At 50.4% G+C, this 15,958-nt stretch overlaps 1 protein-coding gene across 4 annotated transcripts in view; it reads right to left on the bottom strand.

Moving 5' to 3' along the window:
* Positions 1 to 15,958, bottom strand: part of SRCAP (Snf2 related CREBBP activator protein) — a 1,816,344-nt gene that overhangs the window by 1,430,695 nt on the left and 369,691 nt on the right. For all 4 annotated transcript variants that reach the window (XM_078652845.1, XM_078652844.1, XM_078652847.1 and 1 more), the window contains one exon: positions 13,946 to 14,235. In XM_078652845.1, the coding sequence (XP_078508971.1) occupies positions 13,946 to 14,235 (290 nt within the window). The remainder of the gene's footprint in view (positions 1 to 13,945; positions 14,236 to 15,958) is intronic.

Raw genomic sequence — 15,958 nt, 5'->3', positions numbered from 1 at the left:
AATCCGCTGAGGAGGGAATGCCCGACATACAGTAGTATCCAGTACCGCACCTATGAACAGGTTGCGCTGGGAGGACACCAGGTAAGATTTGGGTACATTTATTGGAAAACCCAAACTGTACAACAACTGAGTTGTGACTTGCAGATGATGGAGCACTTTCTGCGGAGATTCTGCTTTGATCAGCCAATCGTCCAGATAAGGGAATACCGGGACCCCTGACCTTCTGAGATGTGCAGCCACCACTGCCAACACCTTGGTGAAGACTCGAGGCGCAGTAGTAAGACCAAACGGAAGGACCGCAAACTGATAGTGCTGCTATCCCACCGTAAAACGGAGATACTTCCTGTGCGACTTCAGAATGGGGAGGTGGAAATAAGCATCCTGCAAGTAGATTAACACCATCCAGTCTTCTTCCAGCAGCGCTTGAAGAACCTGCGCAAGGGTGAGCATCTTGAACTTCTCCTGCTTCAGGTAAAGGTTCAAGATTCAGAGATCCAGGATTGGACGAAGCCTGCCATCCTTTTTGGGGATCAGGAAATACCGGGAGTAGCACCCCTGACCCCTTTCCTGCTCTGGAACCACCTCTATCGCATCCTTTCTGAACAGTGCCAGGACTTCTTCCTGCAAGAACAGCAGGTGATCCTACGCACAAAAACCCTGGCAAGGAGGGTAATTGGGGGGAAATTCCCAAAAGGGAAGAGCATACCCATTCTCCACCAGATTGAGAACCCAAAGATCCGATGTAATCAATTCCCAATCTCGTAGAAAATGGTCCCCACTGGGCTCACATGATCCGGAATGGCGGATCTAGGGCTGCTTTGCTGTGGTGGCAGGGGGTTGGGAAGAGGTAGAGGAGGAGAAGGAGGCCTGACGACCTCTAGGACAAGCTCTTTGCCTGCCTCTGTACGACTTGTACAGTGTATTTTGCTGCTGTTGCTGCTGCTGAGGCTGCCTGTAGGTCCGAAAGGAAGATCTGCCAAAGCCTCTGAATCTCTTTCCGGAAGTACCTCTGGTCTGCAGGCCCAAAGATCTCGCTGTCGCTCTGCTGTCCTTGAATCTTTCTAGGGCAGCATCAGCCTTCTTTCCAAACAAACCTGACCCATCAAAGGGCAAATCCATCAAGGCAGCTTGGACATCAGCAGAGAACTCAGATGATTTAAGCCACGCAGCTCTTCTTGTGGCCACAGAAGAACCCATCACTCTTGCTACCGAGACAGCAGTGTCCAGACCACTCTGAATGACCTGTCTTGCGGCAGCCTGAGTGTCAACAATCACCTCTTGGAAATCCTTCCTATCCCCTTCAAGAAGCTTTGGAACCAGCTGTTTTACTGAATCCATCAAAGCATGGATATAGCGTCCCATTAGGCAAGTTGCATTAGTTGGTTTGAGCGCCATGCTTGCAGATGAAGACTTTTTTAGCAGCCTGGTCCTGCTTCTTTGATTCCTTATCCCGAGGAACCTGTGGAAAAGCGCCCATAGATTTTTTCGAGCAGGCCGCCTGCACAACCAAGCTCTCTGGCAAAGGGTGTGTTGATAAAAAGTCAGTGTCTACAGGCGCCACCCTGTACCTTCTTGCAACAGCCCTCGATACAGCAGGGGCTGTAAGCGGCCTTCTCCAAACCTCAGTTATAGGCTCCGCTAAAGCAGCATTAAAAGGGAGCATAGGCTCGACCACAGAAGAAGGCGAATGAAGGACTTCAGTCAACAAATTAGCTTTATACTCTGCCATTGGAAGAGTTAAATTCAGCAAGTCTGCAGCCTTTCTTATGACCACATGATAAGGTGTCACATCCTTAGAAGGGGCGTCAGAAATAGAGGCCAAATCCCAATCAGGGGACAGTTCAAGACCACTAGCCTCTCTCAGATCATCGAAAAGATCCTCAGAGTCCTGCAGCTCACCCTCTTCCATCTCTGCATCAAGATGCCTCTGCTCTTCCAGAAGTCTCTGAGCCTCACGCCTTGACCTCTCCATCAACGAAGTCGACGGATCCGTAATCAACTCCGTCGGAGCCGGCCTCGAGCCCGAAGCCGGAGGATCAGACCTCTGAACACTAGGTCGGATCGGATTCAGCAACGACGTCGAGGGTGTAGGCGTCGATGGTCTTGGCATCGAAGGCTTCGGCGGCGCCGAGAAAGCCAAGGCGGCGTCGGGCCGGCATAAAAGGCGCAGGAGCATAAGACTGGGGGATAACCAGATTGAAGGCTAATGGACCCGTGGGACCAACCGGTGCACCAGAGGGGAACATTGCTCTTGAATAAACTCCATACATTGCATTCAGGACCTGAGTAGGGTCCTGACCTGGAGCAGGAAAAGCTGGATAAGAGCCCACAGGCTGCTCTCGAGGGAGCGGAGTCTTCTCGACTTCGACCTCAACCTCAGGCTGGTGCACCGGGGTCGACGAACCCGCAGGCAACGGAGCCTCCTCTTCTCCTCCATCCTCTTCATCTCTCTCACCCTCCTGGTCAGAAGAATGAGTCGGAGAAGGAATCGACATTGGCTTCGGTGAATGAACAGGCTAATTCACAGGCGAAACCTCACCCTCGGAGACCTGAACTTCCGGAGTCGGAACCTCCACTTCCTTGCGAAGTAAATTCACCTGCGACTTCGGTCTCGAGCTCGAGCCCTTTCCAGAATGATGACGAGACTCATGAGATCTCTTCTTGTGCTTCTTCCACGAAGACTTCGAAGCATGCACCTTAGACTACCTCGAGCGCGACTTCGATCGAGGCCTCGACCGACGAGTCCGCGACCTCGACCTTTTCTTGTCCTTCCTGCTCTTCAACTTTGCAACAAGGAGTTTCACCTCCCTCTCACGGAGAGCCTTAGGATTCATTTTCTTGCAGGATGAACACTCTTCGATGTCATGGTACGAACTCAAACACCAGACACAGCACACGTGCGGATCCGTCATAGACATTGTGAGAAGTTGGCCTGACATGCAGTGCTCACTATTCTAGTGATCACTATGTATCAGTCCAAACAACCCTTATTGATGATTGGTTGTAAGTCAACCTTATAGACCAGCTATCCTAGTAGCATGGATACGAGCAGTCTAAGGCTAAGACTCTAGAGGGCGTGTTAAGCCAGCTGTTTTACCATCACATTACCCCTTGAACACCAAGTGAAAGGACACCACACAAGTTGTTATGAAAATAAACAGATATTTATTTATAACAAGACTACCCTGAACTCTTTATGAGTCAGGGAGCTAAGCACACAACAAAACTCTTACGAAAATACTTCAAGTCGCACAATTTACACAAATGCCCTAGGGGCACGAAAAACCATATACACAGTAAGTGGAATGCGAACTTGCTAGCAGGTAAGTAGTACTTTTCTAGACTCAGGAATCGCTAGGCCTACAATTCTAAACACTGGGATTAGATGCAGGAGGCCTGTGGACGTCGTGTGCAGAGTGGGAACTCTCACGCGTAAGGCGGGAAAAAGTCTATAGAGGCTAGCAGTTGCAAAGTTACTGTTCTCGGGCGAACCCGACTAGGTGGGTCGAAAACAAGAGTGGATCCGAACACTTAGGGTGTTGGACTATGCTGGAGCACCGGAGTACTCAGGTTACCTAGCCCAGGGGCTGCGGCTGCATAGGGTTGAAGTTGCGTCGGAAACCCTCGTTGAAGATCCAGGAGCCTGAAGAAGGAAGTTGCTGGCAGGCGGCCAGTGAAGAGAGTTTGTGGAGATCCAAGCCTGGATCAGGAAAGAAGAAACCTGTAAGCAGAGGGGACCAAGTTCTGAATCACTAGCCAGTGATTTGAGTGGGCACCAGGATGGCACCGGACGAAGTCACCTCAGCCAGGTGAGTGGGCGCTGCTGGGCTCTGCAGTCTCTCGGACCAGGAGGCGTTGTCGGCGACCAGGATGGAGGTGCGAGCTGTCCCACGAAGGTTCTTGCTGTCGACGTCGCTGGAACCAGGATTGGGCAACAAGTCTTGGCAAATGCAAGGCCCACGCGGTGGACCTAAAATGGCGTCTTGAGTGGACCAGGAGGGTCCAGGGTGCCCCTCTTTTGGAGGGGAGCAAGGGCTAGTCTGGAGCAACCAGACCAGCAGTGTTTGTCATCGTGGAGCGTCGTGAGGGGGCCACTAGCCAACGGGCAAGCGACCTGGACAACGCGGTTGGCAGCAAAGAGCAGAAGGGCCCCACGCAGATCTCGTGGATGCAGGGGGGCTGAACTTCGGTGCTGGAGCTGCTCAGGGTCGGGGCTTCTCTTACCCCAAAGCACTCGGTCGAGGGTCACTCGGTGGTCGTGCTGGACAAGCGTCGTGCAGTTCTGAAGATGGCCGGTCCCTCGAGGTCTCGTCGCACCCACGGATCACACCTGGGCTGGTGATGTAGGTTGAGGTCAGAGGTGCCAGGGAAGCCGGTTCTCGTCGTGCTGGAGCAGTCTTGATCCGAAGGAGAGACTGGCAACAAACCGCGATGCTTGGTTGGTGCCTGCTGCTGCAGGGTGACTACTCCTTAGTCACAAGGGAGAATCTTGGGAAGAAGTCTTGAGTTCCTTTCGTGGAAAGTAGTTTCAGGATTCAAAGATTATCTCCTTTGGAAGGGGGCCAGTTCCTACCTTTATCCTGCAAAAAGGGGCTGGCACGCGACTAAGTCCTGCCCTATGGGTGGGACTAGGAGGGGGGTGGTTACACCCCTCTCCTTTGGCGGGCTCTACCCAGGCCAGGGGCTGGAGTGCCCCTGGAACTGGTTCCAGTCGGCCTATGCACAGTGAGCACCGGGGTGCCACTTGCAGTCACCTTCCTCTAAAGCCCTGCCTACCTAGGATACACAAAATCCTGTCTGGGACGGTGCTGGCACCGCCCCTGGCAGGAAACCCTTTGTCCTTGCCTCCTTGGCTGGGAGGATTCCCAGCAGCAGGAGGGCAGACTTGTGTCTCGGTGGCAGCATCCATTTTGTGGAGCTAAGGCTCTGTCTGACTTTAACCGGGGTTACCGGTTACATACATGTCGTGTCCCTCTAGAAGGGTGGAATGCTAACCCCGTCGCCAGAATTGGCGAGGGGTTAGTATTCCAATTCGTATGACACCTTACTCGACATGTTTTGATAAAGCGATACCAGAGTTGGCATATAACCGCGAGGATTATAATGCACTTAAGAGTATATGGTATGCGATATCATGGAAACGGCTAAGGGATGGATCCCGAAAGCCGCAGACAGGCTCAGCTCATGCCAGAGCACTATCTCACACGATTCCAAGCACTCTGCCTTCAGGATTGTCAAGGCCTGCCATAGGAGTGACTGATAGGAGATCTGTGTGCCCATTTTAGGGTTAGTTATAGGAATACTATATCTAAAGCAAAGGGTGATTACACCACCTTGCCCCAGCTGTCATGCAGCCAGTTGTGTCAGATTTGGATGGCCAGCCAGGGGTGGCATAATACATGCTGCAGCCCCTGGTAGGCCCTGGGTACACCTGTGCCCTGGGTACCTAAGGTACACTGTACAGGGACTGATAAGGTGACTCAGTATCCAATTAGATATGTACCTAAGGTACATGGAATCCATTTTACAGAGAGAGCAGTAGGCCTGGGGTCCTGAATAGCAGGGCCCCAGGTCAACTAAGTCAGAAAACCAGCAAAACACCAGGCAAAAAGTTGGGGGCAACCATAGTCAGGGATCTACCTTCCTACAGACATCATCTTGCCGCACTCTTCCCAGGGCTTGAATCCAGTCTTCTTCGTAGACACTTCAATACAAAGAAGCAAAAGGACAATAAATTTAAACAAACAGTAACAAAGTTACCAACAGCTACAGACGATCCCTAGAAACCGTTAGCATCGACGACGCGGAAAAAAGGGAACTGATGTCATCACGCCGGCCTATAATGGAGTCGGTGACGTCAGCGGAGTCGCGCGCGGTGTCGTGCCTCTGTGACGTCGTCCACGTCGGCGGGAAGCTACAAAAAGAATTTCCGAATGTTGCTGACGCAAGGGGATATTCACAAGGTGAGGAATCCCTGGCAGATGTATCCATCAGAATTTAAATTACTGGTGGAAACCTCATCTGAGGAAGTATAGTGATAACTGCTGGTAACCTTGCATGGGGTGGCCACTAATGTCATCAGATACGATCACTATTACAACAGTAGTAGTTACAGTAGCTCAGGAGGATATTAATCTGATCTGGGTAAAAACTCCTAAGCAAAACTGTATGAGGAGGGCAAGAGACCCAGAAAGGTACTATCAGTGCAATAAAATATCTTATGATGCGAATGGTATCCTCCAAATCAGGCACAAAGGTATTAAGCACCAGAAATACAAGAAGTGCTCCAAGACTACTGTAATTACCTCTACATCTCAGGGTGCACCTGCACAGATACACTGGTATTTTTAAAACAAAGCCATTGTATTGCTTAGCCTTGCTCAGCACCAAGTTCCTAGCTTACCCCTCTAAAGTAGATGAAATCAAAAGGTGGCATTCGAGAACTACTTACCTGCACAGCTCCTGGATCTTATAGTTTTGGTCGAAATATGCAAAACATATTGACCAACTGGTGCAGTTGCAGTAGGAGCTATATGAAGAGGCGCTAGGAACGAGGCCATAATAACACATTGGTCAGGAGGTTTTGAGAGTTTAAGGAGTGAATCCTACTATCATTAATGAACTGTGATGTAAAAATACTTGCTAAAGTCATTGTTAAAGACTGCTGCTGCTTCACCCTGCAATGGTCCTACAGGATCAGGCAGGTTTCGACTCAGGGAAAGTGATCATGAAGGTAAACACTAGAATAAAGATATCTTATGACTGTGTTGAGTCATATGGGCTTACCGCCTCTTGGAACTGATAAAACTGCTCTACGCCTTCTTGACGGATAGATGAAATATGAATGGAGGACTCGGCCATTCAGGATTGCACGAGGGAACCAGTAGGGTTGCCTCCTATCACATGCGTTATTTGCACCTGCAGTGGAGCATCTGGCAGGCAAACTCCAGCAGCACTACGCAGGCTCCACATTACGGTTTACAACAATTACTAACATCAATGCATGCAACTGACATTACTCTATGTCAGAAACCTGCATACAAACCTAAACCCTATCCTGCTGGAGTTTTAGATTTGGCAGACTGTTTGGACTAACCATAAACTCTTGCAAATCTGCAGTCACCCTACGGACAAGACAAACCGATAGGTTTGAAACGAAATATCCTTTGGACTACTGAAATGTCCCGATCAAATTCATGGGGATACGGATCAATCTTAATACAGAGTAAACCTAGACCCTGAACTATGGCAGGGTCCTTTATGCTCTAGAAGAGCAGACAGAGCGCTGGCTGACTGTGGCTGGCAGAATCAGCCTTATACAAATGGAGGTACATTCAAAGTTCGTGAACTACCTTGTGAACATTCACAGCCATCTGAAAAGCCGTTTCTTTCACACACTGACCTCCATCCTGATCAGGTTAATGTGGGAAGGTAAAAAGTCAGGAGTGTCCCTGGGACACCCTAACACAACCTTATATATATATTTACCATCCACAATGTAGTGCTTTACTCTTTGTGCGTCAAAGCCCAATAGGCACAGCTCTGGTTTCAACCTCCCAAGCATCGGGCTCATCTTGCAGTAGAGAAGGACGTTGCTCAACCAATTCCCTTAACATCAGTATTATGAGGAAAACGATATGCAGACAGCAAAGAGATCCATACAGTGACCTGTACAAGTATGGAGTGGGAGGGGCTAAGGAAAAAGACCAACCTATAAATACTAAACACTCCACTCACCCTCCGTCTGCACAACCACCGTTTTCTGAAACATCTGAACAGGTGGCACAATCCTAACTTACCCGACTCGACATTAGAACAATCTGTATCAACAAGGTACATTTTTGACCATTGAGCACCTTCTGCAACACTACCGTTGCTCACCTTGACACTCCTTTAATTTAGACAAAAAGCGATGAGCAAAAAACTGACGTCTAGCTTCCCAAGTAAACACGAATGACTCAAAACAACCGGAACTTGCTGCTGCACTGCAAACACTAAAAAAGAAACTGATAAAATAGCACTGGGGCAGAGGACAAGTACAGTCAATTTAACAGTGGCTATTAGAGATAACATATTGCAAAGAACAACTTTACCTCAATTAAAAACTCCTCTGGGAAGCCTCTCATCCCAGAGTCATATGACCACCCCTCTTCCACTGCTATCTGGTACAGAAGGTCAGCACAGATGAGTAATGGCGAAATGTGGGTCATCTATAAAACGATAAACCTGCCTGTAAGGATTTTGGGGGGTGGAGGGTCTCACACTACAATAAAAGGAAATTTGCACTCATGATGTGACGTGATATGGTAAAATCCCATGCTGTCCATTTGTTTTAGTTCATTCTTTTGTTGTGTTTTGTTGTGATCCAGTCTTCTCTTCCAGCAAGTACATCACCTTCAGCCACGCCACCGAACTCCACTGGACCGACCACAGCTGCGTCCACTTCAGCTTCAAAAGATCCACAACCCACCACCACCCGCAACAGGTACCTCACAGGAATTGGAGGAAGATCACCGCAGACCAGCTCACCACCTCCCTCAGCCAGAGCCCACCCGTCAACACAACGGACCCCAACGAAGCAGCCCGCTACTTCACACAGTGGCTGACCGCCTGCGCCGACGACCTCGCGCCACTAAAGAACCCTCCCAGCAGACCCAGAAGCAAGAAGGCATCCTGGTTCACCGACGACCTCAAAGACTCCAAGAAGACCTGCCGCACCCTCGAGAAAGCCTGGCTCCTCGACCGGACCACCAACAACATGACCGCCCTCAAACACGCTACCCGCAAGCACCACCAGCTCATCCGCACCACCAAGATGAAATCCCTGAAGAAACGACTGGACAACAACGCCCACGACAGCAAAGAGCTCTTCACTATCGTCAAGGAGTTCTCCAACCACAGCACCGGCACCAACGACATCACTCTGTCGCAAGATGTGAGAAGTTGGCCTGATATGCAGTGCTCACTATTCTAGTGATCACTATGTATCAGTCCAAACGACCCTTATTGATGATTGGTTGTAAGTCAACCTGATAGACCAGCTATCCTAGTAGCATGGACAAGAGCAGTCCTTAGGCTAAACTCTAGAGGGCGTGTTAAGCCAGCTGTTTTACCATCACATTTACCCCTTGAACACCAAGTGAAAGGACACCACATAAGTTGTTATGAAAATAAAGTATATTTATTTATAACAGTACTACCCTGAAGTCTTTATGAGTCAGGGAGCTAAGCACAATACAAAACTCTTAAAGGAATACTGAAAGTCGCACAATTTACACAAATGCCCGAGGGGCACGAAAAACCATATACTACATAAGTGGAATGCGAATTACTAGCAGGTAAGTAACTATTCTCAGAGGCTTTGGGATCCCTAGGACTAGACTACTGAACCTTTAGATTACGAGCAGGAGGCCTAGGGAGATCGGGTGCAGAGTGTGCACTCTCACGCGGGATGCGGAACAAAGTCTATGGAGGCTAGTAAATGCAAAGTTAGTGTTATCGGACGAATCCGACTAGGTAGAGCTGAAACGAAAAAGGATCTGGACACTTAGATAGTTAAGCTATGCTGGAGCACCGAAATGCTCAGGTTACCTAGCCCAGGGGCTGCGGCTGCATAGGTCTGAAAAGACGTCGGGAATCCTCGTTGCAGTCTATGGAGCCTGAAAGAAGAAGTTGCTGGCAGGCGACCAGTGATGAAGTTCGATGGGATCCAAGCCTGGATCGATGAAGATGGAGACCTGTAAGTAGAGGGGACCAAGTCCTGAATCACTAGCCAGTGATTAGGTGGGCACCAGGATGGCACCGGGCGAAGTCACCTCGACCAGGTGAGTGGGCGACGCTGGGCTCTGCAGTCTCTCGGACGAGGAGGCGTTGTCGGCGACCAGGATGGAGGTGCGAGCTGTCCCACGGTGGTATCTGCTGTCGACGTCGCTGGACCCAGGATTGGGGCAACAACTCTTGGCAAATGCAAGCCCACGCGGTGGACTCAAAATGGCGTCTGGAGTGGACCAGGAGGGTCCGGGGTGCTCCTCTGTTGGAGGGGAGCAAGGGCCAGTCTGGAGCAACCAGACCATGGGTGTTGTCGTCGTGGTTCGTCGTCAGAAGGGCCACTAGCCAACGGGCAAGTGACCTGGACAACGCGGTGAGCAGCAAAGAGCAGAAGGGCCCCACGCAGATCTCGTGGATGCTGGGGGGCTGGACTTCGGTGCTGGAGCTGCTCAGGGTTAGGGCTTCTCAAACCCCAAAGCACTCACTCGAGGGTCCCTCGGCGGTCGTGCTGGGCCAGCGTCGTGCAGTCTTGAAGATGGTCGGTCCCTCAAGGTCTCGTCACACCCACGAATCTCAGCTGGGCTGATGATGCAGGTAGAGGTCAGAGGTGCCAGGGAAGCCGGTTCTCGTCGAGCTGGGCAGTCTTGATCCGGAGGAGAGACTTACAGCAAACCGCGATGCTTAGGTGGTGCCTGCGGGTGCAGGGTGACTACTCCTTAGTCACAAGGGAGAAATCTTAGGAAGAAGTTTTGAGTTCCTTTCGTAGAAAGTAGTTTCAGGATTCAAAGATGATCTGATTTGGAAGGGGGCCTGCTCCTACCTTTATCCTGAGAAAATGGGCTGGCACGCGACTAAGTCCTGCCCTATGGGTGGGACTAGGAGGGGGGTGGTTACACCCCTTTCCTTTGTCCGGTCTCTCCCCAGCTCAGGGGCTGGTGTGCCCCAGGAACTGGTTTGAGCCGGCATATGCACAGTGAACACCGGGGTGCCACTTGAAGTCACCTTCCTTTCAGCCCTGCCTACCTGGGATACACAAAACCCTGTCTGGGATGGTGCTGGCACCGCCCCTGACAGGAAACCCTTTGTCCAAGCACTCCTCGCTGGAAGGACTCCCAACAGCAGGAGGTCAGACTTGTGTCTCGGTGGCAGCATCCATTTTGTGGAGCTGAGGCTATGTTCAACTTTAACCGGGGTTACAGGCTACCAAAATGTCTTCTCCCTCTAGAGGGGTGGAATGCTACCCCCGTCGCCAGAACTGGCGAGGGGGTAGTATTCCAAAGCGTATGACACCTTACACGACATGTTTAGATAATGTCAGACCAAAGTTACCATAACCGCGAGGATTATAAGGCACTTAAGAGTATATGGTCTGACGCTATCATGGAAACGGCTACGGGATAGATCCCGAAAGCCGCAGACAGGCTCAGCTCATGCCGGAGCACCATCTCACACGATTCCAAGCACTCTGCCTTCAGGATTGTTAAGGCCTGCCATAGGAGTGACTGATAGGAGATCTGTGTGCCCATTCTAGGTTTAGATATAGGTATACTATATCTAAAGCAAAGGGTGATTACACCACCTTGCTCCCAGCTGTCAAGCAGCCAGTTGTGTCTGTTTAGTTAGTCAGCCCAGGGGTGGCATAATACATGCTGCAGCCCCTGGGAGACTTCTGGGTGCACCTCTGCCCTGGGTACAGGGACGGAGAGGGCCCAGTGCCAATTCAGTACCTGGGTACAATTTGGAATAGAGAGAACAGCTAGGCTGTGGGTCTGATTAGCAGGCCCACAGCCAGGGAAAGTCGTAAACCAGTGAAGCAAAAAGCAAAAATCTGGGTGATCATAGGATTGCAGACCCTACTCTCCTACACAAGACCTCTGCGACTCCCTCGCCTCGTTCTTCCACCGCATGATCGCCGACATCCACAACAGCTTCGGCGCCCCACCCACGCACCCAACTGTCGAACCAACGCCCCCCACCGCCACCCTTCGCACCTGGACCACGGTGACCACCGAAGACACAGCCCGCACGATGAACACCATCCACTCCGGATCACCGACCGACCCCTGCCCACACCACGTCTTCAACAAGGCCGACTCCACCATCGCACCCCAACTCCGGAACATCATCAACACCTCCTTCAACACCGCCACCTTCCCGGAGAGCTGGAAGCACGCCGAGATCAGCGCCCTCCTGAAGAAACCTACAGCGGACCCCACCGATCTCAAAAACTTCCGCCCCATCTCGCTCCTCCCTTTTCCTGCTAAAGTCATCGAGAAGATCGTCATCAGACAGCTGACCGCCTTCCTCGAGACGAACGGATCCCTCGACCCCTCACAGTCCGGCTTCAGAGCCAACCACAGCACCGAGACCGCCCTCATCGCAGCCACCGACGACATCCGGACCCTGCTCGACAAGGGAGAAACAGTGGCCCTCATCCTCCTGGACCTCTCCGCTGCGTTCGACACGGTCTGCCACCGCACCCTAGTCCAGCGCCTCAGCAACATCGGTATCCAAGAGAAGGCACTGGAGTGGATCATCTCGTTCCTCGCCGGAAGCACACAAAGAGTCCGCCTCCCCCCGTTTCGCTCCGAGGCCACAGAAGTCATCTGCGGCGTCCCGCAAGGATCTTCACTCAGCCCCACCCTCTTCAACATCTACATGAAACCTCTCGCAGCCATCGCATGCCAGCACAACCTCAAAATCATCTCTTACGCCGACGACACCCAGCTGATCCTCTCGCTCACCAGAGACCCCGACACCGCCAGAACCTGCCTACATGAAGGGATGAAAGACGTCGCCGAGTGGATGAAGGACAGCCGCCTGAAACTGAACTCGGACAAGACGGAAGTCCTCATCCTGGGATCTTCGCCCTCCGCCTGGGACGACTCCTGGTGGCCCCCAGCCCTGGGCACCGCACCCAAGCCAACGGACCACGCACGCAACCTGGGCTTCATCTTGGACCCCTCCCTCTCGATGACCAGACAACGCCGTCTCCTCATCGTGCTTCAACACCCTGCGTATGCTTCGCAAGATCTTCCGCTGGATCCCGACCGAGACCAGGAAGACTGTCACCCAGGCACTCGTCACCAGCCGACTGGACTACGGAAACGCCCTCTACGCCGGAACCACAGCCAAGCTACAGAAAAGACTCCAGCGCATCCAGAACGCCTCCGCCCGACTCATCCTGGATGTCCCCCGACGCAGCCACATCTCCAGCCACCTGAGGAACCTGCACTGGCTCCCCGTCGACAGACGGATCACGTTCCGGCTCCTCACCCACGCACACAAGTCTCTCCAATACCTGGGCCCCAAGTACCTCAACGACCGCCTGACCTTCTACACGCCCACTCGCCAGCTACGGTCCACCAGCCTCGCCCTCGCAGCCGTACCACGCATCCGAAGAGCCACCGCCGGAGGAAGATCCTTCTCTTACCTGGCTGCCAAGACTTTGAACTCCCTCCCCATCCACCTTCGGCTGACCCAGGACCATCTCGCCTTCAGGAAACAACTCAAGACCTGGCTGTTCGAGCAGTAGCATACCCCTCCCTCCAAGCGCCTTGAGACTCTCCCGGGTGAGTAGTGCGCTATACAAATGGCATGATTGATTGATTGATTGTAAATGCATTTAAACTAAAGAAAACTAATAAAAACAATGTTAACTAGAGGTCACTCACTGGGGATTTTGAGCTTCACATCGACATGATAGTGATTCCTACACACTCTGCCCTGGTCATCAAATAGTTCAAACTGCAAAATGTTTACAGCCAGAATACAACAAACCATTGCCACAAACAAATCCTACTTCCAGCAGCACATCGGAGAACAAAAAGCTAAAAAACATTGCTAAAGTAGTTAAAGGGACAATCCAAAACCACAAAATGTAACCAATATCTTGTGAAGCAATACAATGGATAAGCAAATCAAGCAGTTTCCTTACGGGCAACTAGAAAACTTCCAAGCTTAGCTTTTAGCAGCATCTAATCACCGGCATAACTTTAGACAAATACGTTACAACTTTCCAGTAGCAAGTCATTAAATCAATCAGATAGTGTGTTTGCATTTATTACACACAATATTCTATGAGCTCTGCAGCAGTGAAAAACAGGAGAATAAACCTCCAAATCCAGTCTATAACTACATCACCTAATTTGCAGAAACTTGAGATACGAAGACGAACCTCGACAATTTGAGACTGTTCTAGTTCTCCCTCCTCTGACTCTTCTTCCTCCTCTTCCTGATCCTCGTCCTGTTCATCATCTTCATCCTCCACTTCGTCATCATCGCTGCAAGAGCTGGCCAAAATTTGCTGCGGGAGGGACTGCAACAACTCCTCCAACGGAAGTTCACTCTCCAGCTTCAGTTGCTCGATTTCTCGCTGCTGTGTCTCCAAATCATTACCTTCTTGCTGCTCTTCAACCTCAATAGTCTCCTCATCATCCTCTTCTTCCTGAGGCTGAAAATCCCCATCTAAAAGAGAAGATCATACATTATAAAGTGAAGAATAGATGAAATGTGCCTGTCACTTAGGCCATGGATACACTAGAACATCTCCAACATACCCCCAACAAAATGATCACTATGCATTAAGGACTAAGAAAACTCAGGAAAAATCAGCTCAAAAGCAAATGTGGTTTACGAGTATCCGCTCTCTTCCCTGTAACATTCGTTAACTTGCCTGCACCAGAGAAAGGCCCAGAAGCATTTTCTGATAGACAATTAAGTGATGGTCATCTTTTAAGGCTTATGATGCAAAAGTTACTTCAAACATGAATGCCCAATGAGAAAGTTCAAACTCCCAAACTACTATACACCATTCTAATGCTTCCAACATGCGTGGTTTAAGTGTTGCATATGCGAACAGAGGATGGCCGACAGTGTTGTCAAGATGAGAGCATAATTAGTACCTGGACAGGATTAGGTCATCTGGTCTTAAGAGAGGACTGACAGCCCAGATTGGAGTAGCAATAGTTCAGGATATATTTTTCAGTTAATGAGAGGTCAGAGGCAGGATCATACAAAGAGGACAGCAGATATTTTTGCAAAGGGGCAGGTGAAAGATCATGAAAAAACAGGACTATGGTCAAAGACAACAGCAGCTGAGGTACAGCTTGGGCTAGCAGAAGAAACCCAGACAGGTGGAAAGGCCAAAATTGCAGCCACTGGGGGACAATTACAAGGCACTAAAGATTAATCAGGGAGGAAAAAATAACACTTTAAGCATTTAGGTGACACAGTAAACGTTCTATAAAGAAAGCAGGAGAACACTAAATATCAGAGTACGGGTGTTTCTACCAGCACACAGGGAAAACGATGTAACAAAATCATAAAAAAGTTGTATTTAGTTTTACAGGGTAACTGAAGCTTTCTGAACAATATGATCAGGTCAGGCCATTGAAAGAAAAGGAAGCTTAGGAGAGTTTTTTCAACATTCCAAATTCTATATGAAAGGCTCACTTTGTAAAGTTAAAAATCCAAAATGTATTTCCAGAGTGTGCAACAAAAGAACTAGCACATCTTAGCTGATCACCAGTATTTGTTCTGGTCTTGCTGCAGTATTAAGCTACAATATTACGATTGGGTTTTGCAGTTTGGCCGCCTTTGGTCAGAGGGAGGGAACCTGGTAGCCTACTGGCCAACAACCGCATCCTGCCCTGAGGGCACTTTCTGAGCATAAAAGAGGAACCCAGACATGTTTAGAGGAAGGACCAAAGATGCACTGCCCTGCTGCACAGAGGGACAAGCAAAGAAAGCTGCACCGACGAGGATTGCGCCTGCGCTCCTGAGTGCTAGTGAAGAGAGGGGATGTTCCTGTCATGTCCTGCTCAAGGAGAATCAGTCTCCAAAGCCCAGTCAAGCCAAAAGAACTCAGAGGGCCAGCAGATTGGCCTCCTGTTTGCAGCACACAAGCAGAAAGCTGAAGAAGCCTGCTGGGGAAAATTATCAGCCCAATATTTCAAGCCGCTACCACTGCTGCTGTGCAGCACCTTAGACCAAGAGCCGACGCACAGAGTTGCACCACAGTTCGTTGAGCCCGGGAGTGCTGTCCGAGAATTGCTGGGACCCTCAAAAGGAGCGTTAACATCCCAGGAAGGATTGGCTTTTGACAGTGACAATGGCCGAATGGTAGTCCAGTGCTAACTGGACTTCAGCCAGACTGAAGAGGACTTCGTGGGACGAAGACCCTACAACT

Source organism: Lissotriton helveticus, chromosome 7 (genome assembly GCF_964261635.1).
Source record: "Lissotriton helveticus chromosome 7, aLisHel1.1, whole genome shotgun sequence".
In the NCBI taxonomy this organism is placed as follows: Eukaryota; Metazoa; Chordata; class Amphibia; order Caudata; family Salamandridae; genus Lissotriton; species Lissotriton helveticus.
The sequence above is the reverse complement of the archived record's forward strand: the minus strand, read 5'-3'. Positions and strand labels throughout refer to the sequence as shown.